The 18,856-nt window shown below is 48.6% G+C and overlaps 1 protein-coding gene across 2 annotated transcripts in view; it reads right to left on the reverse strand.

Annotated features, from left to right (window-relative positions):
• The window catches only part of POM121 (POM121 transmembrane nucleoporin), a 103,971-nt gene extending 85,586 nt beyond the window's left edge, over positions 1-18,385 (reverse strand). Inside the window, exons 1-4 of one of the 2 annotated variants that reach the window (XM_086954709.1) lie at positions 17,913-18,385; positions 16,347-16,559; positions 15,258-15,413; positions 14,703-14,783 (exon numbers count right to left, since the gene is read on the reverse strand). In XM_086954709.1, coding sequence (XP_086810835.1) covers positions 14,703-14,783; positions 15,258-15,413; positions 16,347-16,559; positions 17,913-18,295 — 833 coding nt within the window. In that variant the 5' untranslated portion in view covers positions 18,296-18,385. The remainder of the gene's footprint in view (positions 1-14,702; positions 14,784-15,257; positions 15,414-16,346; positions 16,560-17,912) is intronic. The other variant, XM_086954708.1, reaches the window with a different exon arrangement.
• Positions 18,386-18,856: the final 471 nt, after the last annotated feature.

Genomic DNA, 18,856 nt, shown 5'->3' on the forward strand with positions numbered 1-18,856 from the left:
AACAACGCCCACAACAGCAAGGAACTATTCAACATTGTCAAAGAATTTACCAACCCCACCGCCGGCACCAATGACATCACTCCCTCCCAACACCTCTGCGACTCTTTATCCTCTTCCACAACAAAATCGCCGACATACATAATAGCTTTGAAAACCAGTCCGATAAACAGCCCACTCCACCCCCCTCCAAACCAAAACAGCACTCACAACCTTTTCGCCTGGAACCCAATCACCACTGAACACACCATCTGCCTGATGAACTCCATTCACTCAGGATCGCCAACCGACTCATGTCCCCACCACATCTTCAACAAAGCAGATTCCATCATCGCACCCCATCTCCGCAATGTCATCAACTGTTCCTTCAACTCCGCTACCTTCCCGGAAAGCTGGAAACATGCCGAACTCAGCGCCCTTCTGAAGAAACCCACAGCAGACCCCTCTGAACTTAAGAACTACCGCCCCATCTCACTCCTCCCATTCCCTGCCAAAGTCATTGAGAAAGCCGTCAATAGTCAGCTCGCCGCCTTCCTTGAATCCAACAATTCCCTCGACCCTTCACAGTCCGGCTTCCGAGCCAAACACAGCACCGAAACCGCCCTCATCGCAGCTACAGACGACATCCGAACGCTACTGGACAACGGAGAAACAGTTGCCCTCATCCTACTCGACCTCTCCGCCGCCTTCGACACAGTATGTCATAGCACACTCATACAACGCCTCAACAACGTCGGAATACAAGGAAAAGCTTTGGATTGGATCATCTCGTTCCTTGCCGGAAGAACCCAGAGAGTCCGCCTCCCCCCATTCAAATCAGAGGCCACCGAAGTCGTCTGTGGTGTACCACGAGGATCATCACTCAGTCCCACCCTCTTCAACGTATACATGAGTCCCCTCGCATTCATCGCGCACCAGCACAACCTCAACATCATCTCCTACGCAGACACCCAGCTGATCCTTTCCCTCACCAAAGACCCAAACACCGCCAAAACCGATCTACACGAAGGAATGAAAGAAGTAGCCGAATGGATGAAGAACAGCCGTTTAAAACTTAACTTGGACAAAACGGAAGTCCTCATCTTAGGATCATCCCCCTCTGCCTGGGACGACTCATGGTGGCCACCGGCCCTGGGTACAGCACCCATACCTACAGATCACGCACGTAACCTGGGCTTCATCCTAGACTCCTCCCTCTCGATGACCAGACAAGTCAACGCCGTCTCATCTTCATGCTTCAACATCCTACGCATGCTCAAAAAAATCTTCCGCTGGATTCCCACCGAAACAAGAAAGACAGTCACCCACGCACTGGTCACCAGCCGACTGAATTATGGAAATACCCTTTACGCCGGGACCACAGCCAAACTACAGAAAAAACTCCAACGCATCCAAAACGCCTCAGCCAGACTCATACTGGTCATTCCCCGTCATGCTCACATTCCCGGTCACCTGAAGGATCTCCAATGGCTTCCCGCCAACAAGAGAATAACGTTCCGTACCCACGCACACAAGGCCCTCTACCACCTAGGACCCGAATGCCTCAACACACGACTGTCCTACACACCCACCCGCCAACTACGATCATCCAATCAAGCCCTCGCCGCAATTCCGCGCATCCACAGATCCACCCTGGGAGGAAGATCCTTCTCCTACTTAGCGGCCAAAACCTGGAATTCTCGCCCCACTCACCTCCGACTTACACAGAACCACCTCTCCTTCAGAAAGCAACTTAAAACCTGGCTATTTGATAAGTAATGCACCCACCCTCCCTCAAGCGCCTTGAGACCCTCTGGGTGAGTAGTGCGCTATACAAATTCCTGAACTTGAACACTTGCATTGCTCTGACACACACGTATTTAAAGACCATGTGTTTTTAAATACATGCCTGTCAGAGTGCAATGCAAACATGCAAGTGTAAATCTTAGCAGTCGTGCTAAGGCCTTTCTGTTAAGGTTAACACTTGCATGCTTGCATTGCACTGAGACACACATGTATTAAGTGTTGCAAAGGGAGATGTTAGAGGCCAGAGGGGGGGATATGGAATGATCGCAAAACCTGAAAACAGATGACGCCAGGCAGAGACTCAGGCTTCGAAGCCAGCTTGACAAAGGATAATAGTACGCACGCGTTTGGATGATGTAATGGCGTTCCTCCGATCGGCGTCTCTCAGCTGAAGGAAGGAGGAAAATACGGGCACTAGCACAGGCACATGTCACCGAATGCTGCCAGCATCTATGCAGGTGAGTCATAAGTCGACTGACCAGCCCGAGGGAGAAGACAGAGGGCTGCAGAGGCTGATGGGTGACCAGGAGGCAAAAGGCTTCAACAACGGTTATAAAGACGGGACACGTGGAATACTTTGTCCCAACTATGATCCAGCCTCCTCAACTCATAGGCTGACAGTATCAAGGGTCAGCCATTCAGAAGGGAAGGCGGGATCCTGAAAGAACATTACCTACGTAGCAGATCTGGGCGAGGCGATAACTCGACCGAAGACCTAGAAATACTGCTGCTTTAGGAAGCGCTTGACTGCCCTAACCTCTGCCTCACAAACACACTGCGCATGCGGGACTCTGGCGATATTGAAGTCCATGCCACATGCGCACTGTGTGTTTGTAAAATGCAAATATGTATACTGCTGTGGTGTAACTGCTACTCATAGGGTGGGCAGTAGGAGTGCCTCACACTAATCTTTCAGTCTCCTCCTTCTCCTTCCTCCTAGACTAGAAGGGCTCCGACCCAAACACCCTCATACAGGAACCGCCCCTGAATACATCAAACCTACAGCCTTTAAAAATGGCTAGTCAATAACCAACTCAGTCAGATGCGTTGAGCATAAGCATTTGACAAGAACAGTGAAATATACGGGCATGGGAAGCAAACTTCTGCTGTACTTTTATTTATTTATTTTATTTATAAGATTTATAGAGCGCACGGCTGCCTGAGAGCGTCCCAGCGCTAGTGAGTGAGCTAGTGCAGAAAAGGGAAGGAGATTAATGGAAAAGCCAAGTTTTCAGAAGTTTACGAAAAGAAAGAAGGTTGGGCTGGATGCGGATGTCAATTGGAAGTGAATTCCACAGTTTGGAGGCATTGAATGCAAAAAGGCATCCCCCATATCGAACCTTCTTGATCCTGGGCTTAGAAGCCAGGTGAAGGTGAGTGGACCGAAGGGTTCTGTTAGTTTTGTAAGGGATAATGAGATCTTTTAGAACAGGGGGGCCATTGCCATAGAGAATTTTATGGGTGGTACAGAGTTTTAAAATAAACTCTTTCCACTATCGGTAGCCAGTGAAGTGAGCTGAGAGCCGGTTTCACTGAGCACCGATTATTAGTGCCAGTAAGGAGCCTGGCGGCTGTGTTTTGCACAACCTGCAGTTTGGCAGTGACTTTCTTAGGGGCCCCGAGGTGAAGAGCATTACCATAGTCAAACCTGGACAATATAAGGCCTTGGATCAGAAGCTTCCTAGACTGGAGGGGGAGCAGAGGTTGAATTTTACGGGAAGTGCGAAGGAGGCCGTAACAGGTTCCCGCGGTTTTCCTGGCTTGAGTGTTAAACGTGAGGCCTTGGTCCAGCCAAATTCCCAGGCTTTTGATGTCTGGCTTCGGGATCGGAGGCGGACCCATGCAGGGAGACCGCATAGTCTCTGGACGAAAAGGAGATTGGTTACCTATAACCAGAATCTCCGTTTTGTCACTATTTAACTTGAGATGGGACCTATCCATCCAGCTAGTTATGTCTTTGAGACAGGAGTAAAGGTCGGTGGAGGGACGATCCAGCTGGCTCAGTGATACAATGAGTTGGGTGCCATCGGCGTAGGTCAAAAGTTTGACACCATGTGGGGGTAACAATTTTCTCAAGGGGAGACATGTACACATTGAAAAGCGTAGGGCTCAAAGATGAGCCCTGGGGAACGCCACAGCGTACCGGGGTTATGTTGGAGATGGAATTGCCCTCCACCACCTGGAAAGAACGGCTATGGAGAAAGGATTTCAGCCAGGACAGGGCAAGTCCAGTGACCCCCAAACCCTTAAGCCGATGGACCAGGGTAAGATCACTGTCACTGATCCTCCTGAATCTAGGATCTTTCTAGCCTGTTCTACCACCGCAATCATAGCAGTTTCCGTACCCAGTCTTCAATCCACATGGAAAACTTGGTGTTTGCTGATACAGGGTCGGAGTCACAAGTAGGAGGGGAGAGCTCCAAGATGTGTCTCTATTTTTACGATTCTAGTTTTCACCAAGGGTGTGCAAGCATGCTGGGGACAGGGCTAGGGCGAGGAATAGCAGGAATCTACCAGCTAAACGGTATCAGGAAATGGTCTGACCAGGGTACAGGGAGGGGTGCCAGCACTTTAAGATCAGCAAGATTGGAAAAAATAGGATCTAAAAGATGCCCTAATGTATGGGTGGGTTGGCAATTTCCCAGGTGGAGCTGATAGGCCGCTAAATCCAGTGCCAGTTCGGCTGCTAAATTGTCTCCAGCATTATCAAAATGGATGTTTAGGTCTCCTAAGATCATAAGGTTAGGGAGTGTAGTAGACAAAGCAAGCAACGTTTCCAGAAGGGAACTACAGAATTGTCCAATAGAACCTAGGGGGCAGCAGATAAGGATCCCCGAGAGAGAATTACAAGGGGAGACTTGGATGGCAAAATGGGCATTTTTGCAGTCTGTTATGGGGCTGCTTCGCAGGCGGCAGGAAAGATGATCTTTATAAATTATTGCTATCCCCCCTCCCTTTCCCTTAGATCAATCAAGATGTTGGATGAGGAAGCCTGCTGGAGGCAAAGCCTGGGCGATATCAGGGTCAGAGTCTGGGGATAACCACGTTTCTGTTAAAAACAGAACCTCAAGCTGATGGTCTTCTAGAAGTATGGAGATTTCCAGAGCATGTTTAGGCAGGGACCTGCAGTTTAACAGAGCCATGTTAATAACAATATCAGTAGTGTGACAGGGCTTATCAATAGATAGCGTGTATGAGCAGTGGAAGCAGTAGCTGCGAGGGTCCCCAATTGTAATTGAGTGGGCGCAGGGAGGCAGAGGAAGCGGTCTCATTTGAAGCAAGGAGTCCCTAGAATACACTAAAGGGATCTGAGGGTTAGAGGATATAGTGCTGAGCCCTGGGCGCGGACGTGCTTACCTCTGGCGCACCTCCAGCGCGCCAGCTGCGCGGTCGATTCACGGCGTCTAAATACTGCTCCGCCTGCCGCCTAGCTCCAGCGCCGGGCGTGCCAGGGGAAGTCAGGCCGTGTGTCTCCGCCCTCCACTCAAGCAGCGTCAGCTGTGGTGGACCGGGGTCAGAGCACACGAGCCTGAAGCCTGTGCCTAGTGCCAAAATCAATGCAATATAGGCAGCGTGATTTTTAAAAACATGCAACAGTTCCAGGCAGGTACATTTTAAAATAAGCAACGTTCGCGCTAGCAGCACTCACACTAGAAGGGAAGTACTTAAGGGAACAAACATGTTTGTGAAGTTAAAGACTCAGTTGTGTTTTCTATTGTTCACATAAGTTAAGCAACAGCAACTATCAAGCCAGACCTTGAATTAAATAATCAAATACAATAGATCTCGCATTACTGAATGTTTCTGTAACGAGAGAGCGATTGCATTACAAAGCAATCGCAGCACTTGTGCTTTAGCTTGAAAATGTTGCGCTAAAGCTCGGGTCCTGCGATTGCTTCAAAAGCAAAGAAATAGAAAATCTTGTTTTTGTTTACTTTTAAAACAATCACGGCACCAGCACTTTAGCTTAAGGTGTTTGAAGCTAAAGCACGGATGCCCCCATTGTAAGCAGAGGATAAACAGAAAAAATTAAAGCGTGACCACCATTACTGGACGCTTGTTAAATTAAAACATTTAATATTTTTTAATGTAAAAGCATTATAGCCTTGAGCACCATTTTCTTATAAGGTTTTCTCCTGCCTGCTTTAAGAAAATAGTGCTCTAGGCGGTAATTAACATATCAAGAGTAACAATACATGTAACATGGGGTGTCCTCATTGGGGTTTACAAGAAATGAACAAGCATTTGCAACGCAATAGGTCTCGCTTTTACGTGAGTTTTAGCTATTGGCATTGTAAAGCACAATAACTTTTATTTAAGTTTTGGTTTATAAAATGTAAATAAAAGGCATTGTCATTTACAATGGATATAGCTCATACTCGCGTTATGTAGAGACCTATTGCATTGCAAATGCTTGTTCTATAACCCTGACAACCAAAGAATGATCTGTGTCACAATCTTTTCTACCCGCAGTAACGCCATAAAGAAAGTCGTAAACAAGCATTGGAACCTTGTGTCGGATGACATAGGCCAACCTGTACCACCTATGCATTCGTTCAGGAAGGCGAAAAGCATTCGTGATCACATCGTCCGATCTTTTCTGGACACCCCTGAGCCTCCAACGTTACAATCTATGTGGAACCTCCCCCCCCATCATCGGGCACCACCGCAGTGGGCATTGTAAAGTATGTGCGATGACCATACAAACTAAAGAATTGGAGTACAGGCAAACGAAGATCAGTCTGAAAAACTTTACAAATTGCGACGTAGAAAATGTAATTTATGGAATCATCTGCCCCTGCAGTTTAGTGTACATTGGCCAGACAACAAAAAAATTAAGGCTAGAATTTTACAGCATTGCAGCAGGATTCGCTGTGACATGGCAGGAGCACCTCTTGTTGAACATTTCAGAATGATGGGACATGCCCCTGAATCGCTCCTCTGGCTTGTACTTGAAAACGGCCACTCTGGGACCTCGGGGGGGGGGGGCCTGATATCCAACTTATACTGAACATTAAAGAATTGAAATGGGTGTCCCTTTTTGACTGTTGTGAATGGTCTGAATGAAATAGAAAGTAGCCATGCCCAACTGGCAACTATCTGTCCTTGAATCTATCCGGTCTTCAAATTTGGTCTTTCATTCTCTCTCTAAAGTTGCTATGGAGGGCTTTGATTTTTGGACTGAACAAGACGCTCTAACCCTCCTGCGTTGAGAGGTACTGGCTGTAATATGCCCATATAAATTCTTTCCCTGCAATCCCTGCCTTTCCCTAGCAAAAAATGACTTGCTTTATTTCTTGAAATGTACTTCTGATCTATACTGGAGCTTTTACCCTCCTGCGACGAGAGGTACTGGCTTCGATTTGCCAATATATAAATTAATTGGACAACCTTGTTTTGAAGGATGACTTGTTAGACCATTGAATGTTGCCTCAATCCGAACAGACACTTTTACTCTCCTGCGATGTGAAGTACTCAATAGTTCTGTGGCAACGCACTAATATGCTCGTTTGTCTTTAGTAATTTCAAGAAAACTTTATAAATGAATGACGTCATTACATTTTGACCTGCTGTCCTCTCGTATCCAGAGATACGCGTTTGACACAGGTTTTGCACCCCAGTGAATTAGAGACGCGGCCTAAACTATTGGACTGTGATGCTTTATGTGCACTCAACCACACAGTGGCGTCGATCCCAGTAATCGGTCATCTACTACGGCGCATGATAGTCTCTGTCCTTTTAAGCATCGACGCGCAAACACTACCTCTTATCACCTGTAGGTTTCACGCATCTAGCGTTGGCGTGACGTCATCGAGCTCGTGAGCCAAGTGAGTAAAGCCTGTATACTTTGCCTCGGAGTGTGGCTGTTTGTGTTCATACCCCTCCATGCGGGGTCCCACTCTTCAATACTGAGTGGGCTGGTGTAGTTGCGGTCCCCGGACCGCCACAACTATTTAAGTGTTGGCCTTTCCATTTTAGACCACGTCCTATGCCGACCTGCTCCTGGCGGCTTCCGCACTTCTTGAATATTGTGATTATCACGCGGGGTGAGTGTATTGAGTAACTGCCTACCTTGCTGTTCAGATTGCTTTCTGTAAACACGCATAGAATTTAGTTTTTATCTTTTATTTTCCTCCTCCAGACACCCAATACGTCATCTCTTCTCGCTTTGAGTCCTGCGGGCCCATTAATACCATGTAAATCCCACATCGTGATACTGCTGATCACGGTAATTAACCCTTTTTGCCACATTAGCTACCATTTATTGCCATTTAGTGAGCCTATTCGTATATTGATTTGTTGCCTTTGTCTCCCAGGTTACCGGCCCTCCCACACCCCTGTGCTCCCCTTTTTGTCCTCAAGAAGAGCCTTTCCTAAAGTCACACTGCTACCTAGAACCTGTGGGGTTGAAACGTTGACGATCATCCCATGTGCCTGCATTTCAATCAATCAATCAATCAATAAAATGTGTATAGCGCGCTACTCATAAGTAAGGGACTCATGGCGCTGAGGAGGGAGAAGGGGGGGGGGGGGGAAGAGGGGGGTTCGCTACTGCTCGAACAGCCAGGTCTTGAGTTGTTTCCTGAAGGAGAGATGGTCCAGGGTCAGCCGTAGGTGAGTGGGGAGGGAGTTCCATGTCTTGGCTGCCAGGTAGGAGAAGGATCTTCCTCAGACGGTGGATTTGCGAATTCGTGGGACGGAGGTGAGGGCGAGGCTGGCGGATCGGAGCTGGCGGGTGGTGTGTAGAACGTGAGGCGGCTGTTGAGGTACTTCGGGCCCTTGTCGTGGAGAGCCTTGTGTGCGTGGGTGAGGAGTCTGAAAGTGATCCTCTTGTTGACAGGGAGCCAGGGCAGGTCTTTCAAGTCGGCAGAGATGTGGCTGTGGCGAGGGATGTCCAGGATGAGTCGTGCTGAGGCGTTCTGAATGCGCTGGAGTCTTTTCTGGAGTTTGGCTGTGGTTCCAGCGTAGAGGGTATTCCCGTAGTCCAGACGGCTGGTGACGAGGGCCTGAGTGACCGTCTTCCTGGTTTCGGTGGGGATCCATCGGAAGATCTTTCGGAGCATGCGCAGGGTGTTGGAAGCAGGATGACGAGACGGCGTTGACTTGCTTGGTCATCGTGAGGGAGTAGTCCAGGATGAAGCCCAGGTTGCGTGCATGGTCCGGTGGCTTGGGTGCGGTGCCCAGGGCAGGGGGCCACCAGGAGGAGTCCCAGGCGGAGGGAGATGGTCCGAGGATGAGGACTTCCGTCTTGTCCGAGTTCAGTTTCAGACGGCTGATCTTCATCCATTCTGCGACGTCTTTCATTCCTTACTGAAGGTTGGCTTTGGCGGTGTCGTTGGTGAGGGAGAGGATCAGCTGGGTGTCGTCAGCGTAGGAGATGATGTTGAGGTTGTGTTGGCGTGCGATGGCTGCGAGAGGGCTCATGTAGACGTTGAAGAGGGTGGGGCTGAGTGAGGATCCTTGCGGAACGCTGCAGATGACTTCGGTGGCCGCGGATCGGGAGGGAGGGGGGTGGGGGGGGGGGGGGGGGAGGCGGACTCTCTGGGTTCTTCCGGAAAGGAACGAGATGATCCACTCCAGGGCCGCTCCTTTGATTCCGGTGTTGCTGAGGCGCTGTATCAGGGTGCGGTGGCTTCCGGTGTTGAAGGCTGCTGAGTGGTCCAGGAGGATGAGGACAGCAGTTTCCCCATTGTCGAGCAGGGACCTGATGTCGTCGGTGGCTGCGATGAGGGCGGTCTCAGTGCTGTGGTTTGCTCGGAAGCCGGACTGTGAGGGGGTCGAGGGATCCGTTGGTCTCGAGGAAGGCGGAGAGTTGTCGGACGGATTTCTCGATGACTTTGGCTGGAAAGGGGAGGAGCGAGATGGGGCAGAAGTTCTTGAGTTCTGTGGGGTCTGCGGTGAGTTTCTTCAGGAGGGCGCTCAGCTCGGCGGGTTTCCAGCTCTCCGGGAAGGTGGCGGATGCGAAGGAGCTGTTGATGATGTTCCGGAGTTGGGGTGCGATGATGGAGTCGGCTTTGTTGAAGATGTGGTGTGGGCAGGGGTCGGTTGGGGAGCCGGAGTGGATGGTGTTCATCAGGCGGGTGGTATATTTGGTGCTGACGGGGGTCCAGGTTCAAAGGGTGGTGGTGGGGGGCGCTGGTTCGGTGGTTGGGTGCGTGGTCAGCGCGCCGAAGCTGTTGTGTAGGTCGGCGATCTTGCGGTGGAAGAATGAGGCGAGTGAGTCGCAGAGGTCTTGCGAGAGTGTGATGTTGTTGCAGGTACTGGGGTTTGAGAACTCTTTAACGATGCTGAAGAGTTCCTTGCTGTTGTGGGTGTTGTTGTCCAGTCGTTCTTTGAATGTTGTCTTCTTGGCGGTGCGGATCTGCAGGTGGTGTTTGCGGGTGGAATTCTTGCGGGCATGTGTTCTGCTGTCTGGTTGTGGCGCCAGGCTTTCTCGAGGGTGTGGCAGGTATTCTTGGAGTTTTTGAGGTCGTTGGTAAACCACAAGGCTTTCCTGCTGCCGGGTCTGCTGGGAGGTTTCTTCAGTGGTGCGAGTTCGTCTGCGCAGTTGGTGAGCCACTGTGTGAGGTTGCGGGCCGCTTTGTTGGGGTCCGTCGTGTTGGTGGGCGGGTTCTGGCCGGGGGCGGTGGTGAGCTGGTCGGCGGTGATCTTGCTCCAGCTTCCGCGGAGAACCTGTTGCGGGTGGTGGTGGGTCGTGGTTCTCCTGAAGTTGAAGTGGACGCAGCTGTGATCTGTCCAGTGTAGTCCGGTGGAGTGGCTGAAGGAGATGTGCTTGCTAGAGGAGAAGATGGGGTCAAGCATGTGGCCGACGTAGCGGGTGGGGATGTTAACCAGTTGCTTGAGTCCGAGGTTTGCGAGGTTGTCCAGCAGGGCGGCGGTGTTGCAGTCCTTGTTGTTCTCCAGGTGGAAGTTGAGGTCCCCTAGGAGGATGTAGTCTGTGGAGGTGAAGGCGTGCGGACTGACGAAGTCTGCGATGGCTTCGCTGAATTGTGTGCGTGGTCCCGGGGGTCTGTAGATGAGAGTGCCTCTGAGGGTGGTCTTGGGGTCGGTGTGAATCTGGAAGTGAAGGTGCTCGGCGGTGGAGTTGGTCGTGACGCGGATGGTGTTTCTGTGGACGATGGCGATGCCTCCTCCGGTTTGGTTGACACGGTCCCTCCGGGTGATCTTGTAGCCATCCGGGGTGGCTATGGCGATGTCTGGGGCTGAGGAGGCGTTCATCCAGGTTTCTGTGAGGAAGGCGACGTCTGGAGAGGTAGAGTCGAGGCGGTTCCAGAGTTCGACGGCGTACCTGTGGACGGAGCGGGTGTTGAGCAGGATGCACTTGAGGTGGTTGTTGCTGGTGCTCGGCTTGGCAGGTGCGGTGCAGGTTCGGAGGCAGGTGAATTTGCAGGCTTGGCAGGTGAAGGGTTCGTAGGTGCGTTTTGGGGTGGCTAGGTAGCAGGCGGGGTTCCGGCCGGCGTTGAGTGCGTGGAGTCGTAAGTTAGTCGGGTGCGCTGGCATAGTCGGGGACCAGGGGTCCTGGCGCTGGGCGCGGTCCAGGTGCAGACGGGCTTGCCTTTGGTGCGCCTTCGGCGTGTACGCGCGATCCCCGCCATTTATAGCGAAGTGGGAGGAGGAGCGGGGCGGCGAATGGGAAGGCGGGAGCGGGTACAGAAAGAAGAAGGGGCGGGCCACAGGGGAGCAGCGGCGGGGAACGGGAGAAACGGAGGCGATGCAATTGTTTGAACATTCATGTTATAAGTGTGGCTACATTTCTTAGTCAATAAGGGCTTAAGGAAGTAGGTCACCCTGACCGCACTCCTTTCCGATTTCCCAGCAAACCTTTGCACTTACCTTGCATTGACCAAACCTGCCCGCCTCCACCCTCCCTGGGGCACTTCTTTGTCGTATTTTGGAAAACATAATTTATGACTCAATAATCTGCATATGAAACCTATGTTTGGATTCATTGTGATTAAATAACATTGAATCTAAGTTGTATGTATATTTGTTCTGTTAAAAAACGTGATTTTCTATTCAACCTTTCCTGTCAATGGTTCTGTACTGGGACCCCCTACTTATGTACTGTTCTATAAGTCAGCAGGTTTCTCCCCCATGGCCAAGCGTATAAAGTTTTGAAGCACCATACATAGAGCTTTTCATCACACTGGTCCCCTTCCACTTCGACAACAGCTGCAACGCTATCTTCCAACTAGATCATTACACTCTGCGAATGCCAATTTGCTCAGAGTTCTCAAATTTAAGAAAGCTCACCTTAGTGGTAGAACATTTTTTGTATAAGTTGCTTGGCTATGGGACAGTATGCTGGACTATCTTCATTCTGTTAACTATCTCTGTGCCTTTAGGAAAGCCTTGAAGAGCGGGCTCTGTAAGCTCTAAAGCGCTTACATGTCTGGGTCTAAGTTTACAATAGTGTCAGGATGACTTTTTTAGGGGACAGTTTTGCCTCTACAAATAATAGAACCTGGATTGGAGCAATTCATAACTCATGGAACTAGGAAACTTGGTAGGGCTATGGTTAAGGAGGGCGGGAGCACTAGACTGCCCACAGCCTATGCATGCCAGCCAGTGTGTGACTGGTTATCTTCCAGGGCAAGCTGCAGGCAGTAAACCACTTCCTCCCCTTTTCCTGCTCTTCTCTTGTCCTCAGAGGCACAGAACTCTGCCTCACTGCATAACGTACAGATTGGTCACAACTCACAAGTACTAGGGACAGGTCAGAAGGTCGAAAGCAAGACCATCATAGGTAGCACTTTAGTGTGCTAATGGCTCTGCAAAGCGCTAACGGCCCTACTAACCCTGGAGGCACTCAGAAGTGTTTGTTAATCCCCTTTGTTGCATCGCCTTTTCTCCCATGATGTCAAAAACTGGGGCAATATATATTACACCCATGGGTGGAAGTCCTGCCTGCTGGTTGTAGAGGTGGTAAACGGGATAAGGAGGCGAGAAAGTGTGTGCAAGTTTCAGCTCTCCGCTTCAGAATTGATCATACAAATGCACTTATTACCAAATTTGTCCTTCTAGCATTGCCAGATGGGCAGTCGGCATAGGTACCTTGTGATGGCCAAAAAGCAGTCAGTCTTTCATTCACCGAATTCCCTTTCCATTCTAAGCTAACCCGAGGATGTAAGACGGGGAAAGAGATGACGGTTCATTCCATAGACACGACATGCATACAGTCTCGCTGTGCTAGCAGAGTTGCTTTAAACTCGTGCCTGCAGACCCCCGGCGCCGTAATGAAGTGTTTTCAAGCGTGGTCATCTCATGAACAGATTTAGACGACAGGGCCGGAGCACTGTGACGTGATCAGAATGACTTGAAGTGCGACAGTAAATGCTCATTAAACATCAGTTTACAGGCAATAAAACACACAATATGCTTCTCATATCCCCTGGAAGACCTTCATAAACTCTACATTTTCTGTAACGTGGGGGGCGTTCAGTGGGAAATCGGAGTGGCCTGGGGCCAAGCTGCGAAGCGGAACGGTGTTGGGAGGCTGACGAACAAGCGCCCTCAAATCAGCGATGTGCCACCTAAAAACATAGGCTCAGCGGGCTGCATTTTCTTAATAAGGATTTTGGCAGTGCATGCTATAAGAAAGACATGCTGCCGCTATATGAACTGAAAATTATACAATTAAAAACAAAAGATTTGGGTGACCCGCTTTATATGAAGCCACTCGACCGCCATTATTCAAGATTAAATGGGGCATGGGAGATAAGAGAAGTAAAAGTTAACGCAGGCGCAAAATCGATCGTGGAGATGCGCTCTGTGGTGGTGGAGGGGCGGAGCGAGGCGCGCTGCAAGGGTGCTGCGAGGAAAGCCAGATGGCGTCTGTGCACATGCTCGCCCACGTAACGCAAGCTTGAGGCCAGCAAAAGTGTGTGGTTGGACTTTTAAAAGCCCACTTACTAAATGTCTCACCAGTGTATGCGCTGGCTCAGGAGAGACCTAAAAAGCAGTACTAATGTGAGACTACTAAATATCCAGATGACGTTGGATGATTAACCGAAACAGCACCATTTTCCAATCAAAAAGCCGCTTTCCTGATTCAAAGCTGTATTACTCAGACAACTCAAAATTAACAAAAGAAGCCAGAGCTGTTCCAACAATTCCTACACCTGAAGGAGCCTTTCCATCTACTGCAATATTGCTAAATTAAGGCAAAGGTGGTAACCATCTCTGGTGGATAGAGTGCTAGATAGCAAAGTTGTACTCTGCTTGCACTCCGCAATTTTAAAAAGTTCATCAATGAAGATTTAGAACAGCATCCCTACAGACACAAATGCCTCATATTGCTTATGACAAAAGTCATTAAGAGTACCTACTTGTATGGATTCTACCCATCATTTAAAATCCCATACCTCACCGATTCCTCAAGAATCGGTCCTACTCTAGAATGTTCTGAACCGCACTACCTAGTCCCAACTGCCATGCCACAGATAACTCACCCATCATTGAAATTATCTTTTCTTAACTTAAAGAAATTGCAAGCCCCAGCTTAATAATATGTGCTGAACATTATTAACTAAGGGAATTGGTTGATAACCTTGTGTGTTACTTTACTATTCTTTGTCTTGTAACGTACTACATCAGTTATGTAAAAAGCACTTAAAACAATCTTATCTATTAAGGAAATCCATCATGCCTCACAACAAAGACCATCATCGACAAAAAAAGAAGGGAAAAGGGAATACTTAGAAATCAGCTTGAAGAAGAAGGTTGTTGCAATACTGTGAAAAAGGAAAATCTCGAGAAGAATCAGTTTGTCTCTAGACCAGATATGCTCTCGCCTTAGACTAAAACATCAGCAACGACTAACAATCCTTACACGCATCCACTAATATTCCCAATGCAACCACCCCCCCCCCCCCCTATATGAAACAGTTTATCCATGTGACTTTTCCCTTCTTACTTACTTTGGTATCAGGGACGCAGGAGAGCCGTTTGCCACTAGGGATTCAAATGCAGACTGTCCACTGCCACTGCTGTCATGCCGTCTGTAGAAGATGGACAGAGCATAAGCAAATAAAATAGGAGACAACCGAACAAGATTCCATTTCTGAATTTCAGAAACAATCACAACTATTCTAGAGATACTATACATATCACATAGAAATTAAAGCACTTTAAGCATACCACGGTCATGGTAGAATACAGTCCATATGGGCCGTGGGAGAACACATTCCCTACAGCAAAGCCAGTAACCATCTACTGTAGGGAAATCCACAAGCCACATTAAAAGACTAGCTGAATACAACATGCTTCATCACTGATCACTTCTGCGTTTATTAAATTATAACACGACAACTAGTACTAGAAAGGCTTACAATGTTAAAAAAATGGAAGGGTCATGGCAGCAAGCCGGACCCCTCAAAGCGGCTCAGTGAAAACTGAATCATAGTTAGAAAGGCTGCTAAAAAATGGGCTTTGTAACTAGGATCTCTATTGCCCTTAAGGTAATACCCGTTTACCTCCGTTTGTTTTCCTGGCCATCTAAACGTGCTATATCTTCTTCCACAACCCTCTTTCGACTTGCTTTCAGGGCATTAAGCACAGTCTCTCTCGCACATGGGTCTGGTGTGACGTTATCCGCAGATTTAAATACTGGAGATGTCAACTGGTCAAAGCTGCAGAGACAAGAATTCAGTGAGACTAACTTTACATTTTTGGCAGTGACGCTATTCCGTGTTTTTTTTTAAAATTTATTTTTACTTTTTATTTATTGAAGTTTTATATAGCGCTGGCTTCACCCAAGGGTATCAGAGCGCTTTACATTGTAGGTATGATAGTAAAAAGAATACAGGACAAATGTATCAAAAAGAAAAAGCAAACAAGTACAGTACACAAAAATAACTGAACGGAATGGGTATTAAAGAGATGAGCAAGAAAATGTAACATTAAGAGGATGTCGTACCATTATTATACTATACGCATTCAGGTAGGTTAATTTAACAGACTCAGGCTGGCAGGTATGGTGCACGAATAAGGTGAGATGAGAGTTGAATTGAGTTGCAAAGATTAGGGTAAGGGTTATAGTGGGGGTGGGAGTTGGGATGTGTGGAGAGAGGTAGAGATGGGAGGGATTTTCTCGTCAGTTTATTTTGCCGGGCATATATGGTTTGGGGAGAGGGATTAGGGTAAGGGGTAGAAGGGTACTCCCAACTATATAACAAAATCCACTTTTAGATCATCAACAAATGGAAAACAGAACAGGTTATAAGAATTAATTGCAAAAAAGCATGCAGCAATTTAAGCAAGCTTTGAGTTGAACAACAGCTATAAACAAAATGCACAACGCTCCAACAAAAGAACCATCGGTACCACCAACAGTTTGATTTAAAGTTGAAGTCTACAAGACATCAGGATCAATCACATCAATGCATACAGGAGGCCGCAATGCATACAGGAAAGCCAAATATGTAGACAATTGAACAAGTGTTGAATAAGTCACTTAAATCAAAATGCTCACATTCAATGCAAGGATAGCTACAAAATATTAATGCTTATTGAAAATGTCCAGCTGTCTGCACAAAAACAGCAAACAGACGCTATACACTTACATGGGAGAGCGGGCAATCTTGTTATCTGGGGGAGCAATCTTCACTGTAACTGGACTGTGGATCACCGTGGCGTTTTTAGCAGTTAACACGTTCTTGCGTTGGTAGCCATCCCAGCGCACCGTAGGCATTGCCCCCGTCATAGCATACTGTGTCTGTTGAATAGGATACCGCCGTCTAGGTGTCAGAGCAAAGCGGTTCATACTTGGGAGCTCTCTGAAAAGAAAATAATGAAATACTGGCAACTAAGCAAGGCCATTCAAGCACGTGACACTATCAGATGCTGGAGAAAGCAGCAGCAAACTCCGAGACTCGCCAAGCATTATAGTTAATACAATCGTGTGTAGAACAGACACAATGCAATGTATTTAGATGTTAAAGATAACCGGTGACAAAGCGACGGGCCAAGCGACAATCTCCAGATTTGCGCTACGTGAAGAAATATATCCCCCTCATTAGAAAATTACTTTGCAAACTTTAATGTTTGTAATCCAAAGAACTAGCCGGGAGCCTCTAACCTGGCAGATGTTGAAAGGAGTGCTTCGTGTTCACCCTGGCATATTGATCCTCACACTTTGAACCCCACCCGCCCCAGAAAAATGCGTTCATCCTTCGAAAATATATTGCTAGGTCAGTAGGATGTGATGCAGGGCTTGGATTGTGTCGTCACAAAAACAGTGCGCAAAAGATCGAAAACATGCGCCACTCAAGACGTGTATTACCCGCAGGTGAACTTTATATAGCTTTTGACAACACCGTCATTCGCAGACACCTATCAAGAATCAAGCATACATCAATCACATCCACAGCAGAGGGCAACATTTTCTACTCAGAGCGGATGTCTCCTGTATGACTTACAGTAGCAAATAGGTACTCTGAAACAGTGAATGCCTTTCTTGTAATCACGGTTACTGCCAGCTGTCACAATAAAGCTTCATTTATCGAACCGAACTCCGGCGGACCCGCTCCATTATTACAGACGTATTTTATTTCTATGTAACGCATCGCCTGTTACCCAACAGACGTGCCAGTAAATATTGTTCACCTACTCAAAATGAAAAGAGTATCATACGGCTCACGTGGCAATTCGAATTGCGTCCCAAGAAACACCTACAGAGGGCTCACTGTAATATGTACACTCACTCACAATCTTCTAAGCATCTAGATATTCTCAAGCTGCTTGTGCTCGCGTTGATCCCAACATCAACCAAACCGCAGGTGCGCTCTCCCATGCATACCACTACACCTTTCAACGCACGCCACCAGCTCAACAAGCAAAGTGCCCCCCCCCGCGCGCTACAACTAGATCGCCAGCCTGGTAGACCGTGTTTACCTTAATTTACTTCAATAGAAACACCCTCCAAAACCACTTGCCCCCATCGTGATTGTAAACTCATGGGTTAAAAGAGATGCTCTTAGGACTGCTCTTTCCAAGTTTATTGCTACACAGAACCCTTCCAATTTTATTATGGACACTAAAAGAACCTATCTCCCTGAGCTTTAGAGTCATATGGCACGAACACACACTATGAATTAAAGATCCGCACTCTCAAGTGCCATCGCCCTTACCCGTAACTAAGCCTCCGCTGCGGGCTTGGTACGGCGGGGTTCGGCCGATGTAATGCCTCTCGCAAACGCTGCTGCTGACCCCGGGCCCCCTCGACGCCTGCCTCAGGGTGGCTGAGATAGCTGCCCATAAGCATTACGCGAGGAGAGGGAGAAGGGCCGCCGTTTGCACAGGCTTTGGGCGGGGGCTCCGGCAGCAGACACAGCCCGGGAGGCCCAGTGTGCAGGCACCAAGCGCCGCCCGCAAGCAGAAGAAGTGACACCACTGCCCAGGCGGGTAGGAGCAGGCCAACCCCGAGTACCAAAACCGCGGCCCAGACAGCCCCCCGCGCGCGGTGCCGCACGAGCACCAAGGTCGCGCTCAGGCGCCCGGCTGCAGGAACCATCACGGGCCGCGCGCGGGACACCTTAAATATCCCGACCTGCCCCGCGCTAGGGAGCACGGCCCTGCGTGCCGCGTCACCGCAGCTTAGCAACACTTCGGAGTCTCATGCACAATTTACCCGAACACAGAAGAGGGACCAGAGGTACAGATGTTCACGAACGGAACAGACGTATAGGCTCACAAACGATTGACAGCGAAGAAAGACTACAACAGCGTAGTCCCCCTAAAGGAAAACAAGATGAAAAAGACAACCGTTTGGACAAAACCAATAAATCTAGCTGGCCCGTTAAGAATTTCCGATTGCACAGGACCGGAGGCTCAGATTATGCGTTAAATCAAAGAAGAAATATTACATACTAAAGTACAACATTTTGCTACTCATTTCTTTACTGCAAACCCAGAGCAGCCACTAAATAAACAGTAAAACAAAAACTACATTTCCCATAAGCATGAGAACGAGTCATCACAGTTTCCACCAATCACGAGACTATGCTCCCTTCAAATAGGGCTGACGCGCTTTTCTAGCGGCTGCCGGCTGGTAGTCAGTCTGCCGCTTAGCTGA

The sequence above is a fragment of the Lissotriton vulgaris genome, chromosome 2_1 (assembly GCF_964263255.1).
Source record: "Lissotriton vulgaris chromosome 2_1, aLisVul1.2, whole genome shotgun sequence".
Classification (NCBI taxonomy): domain Eukaryota; kingdom Metazoa; phylum Chordata; class Amphibia; order Caudata; family Salamandridae; genus Lissotriton; species Lissotriton vulgaris.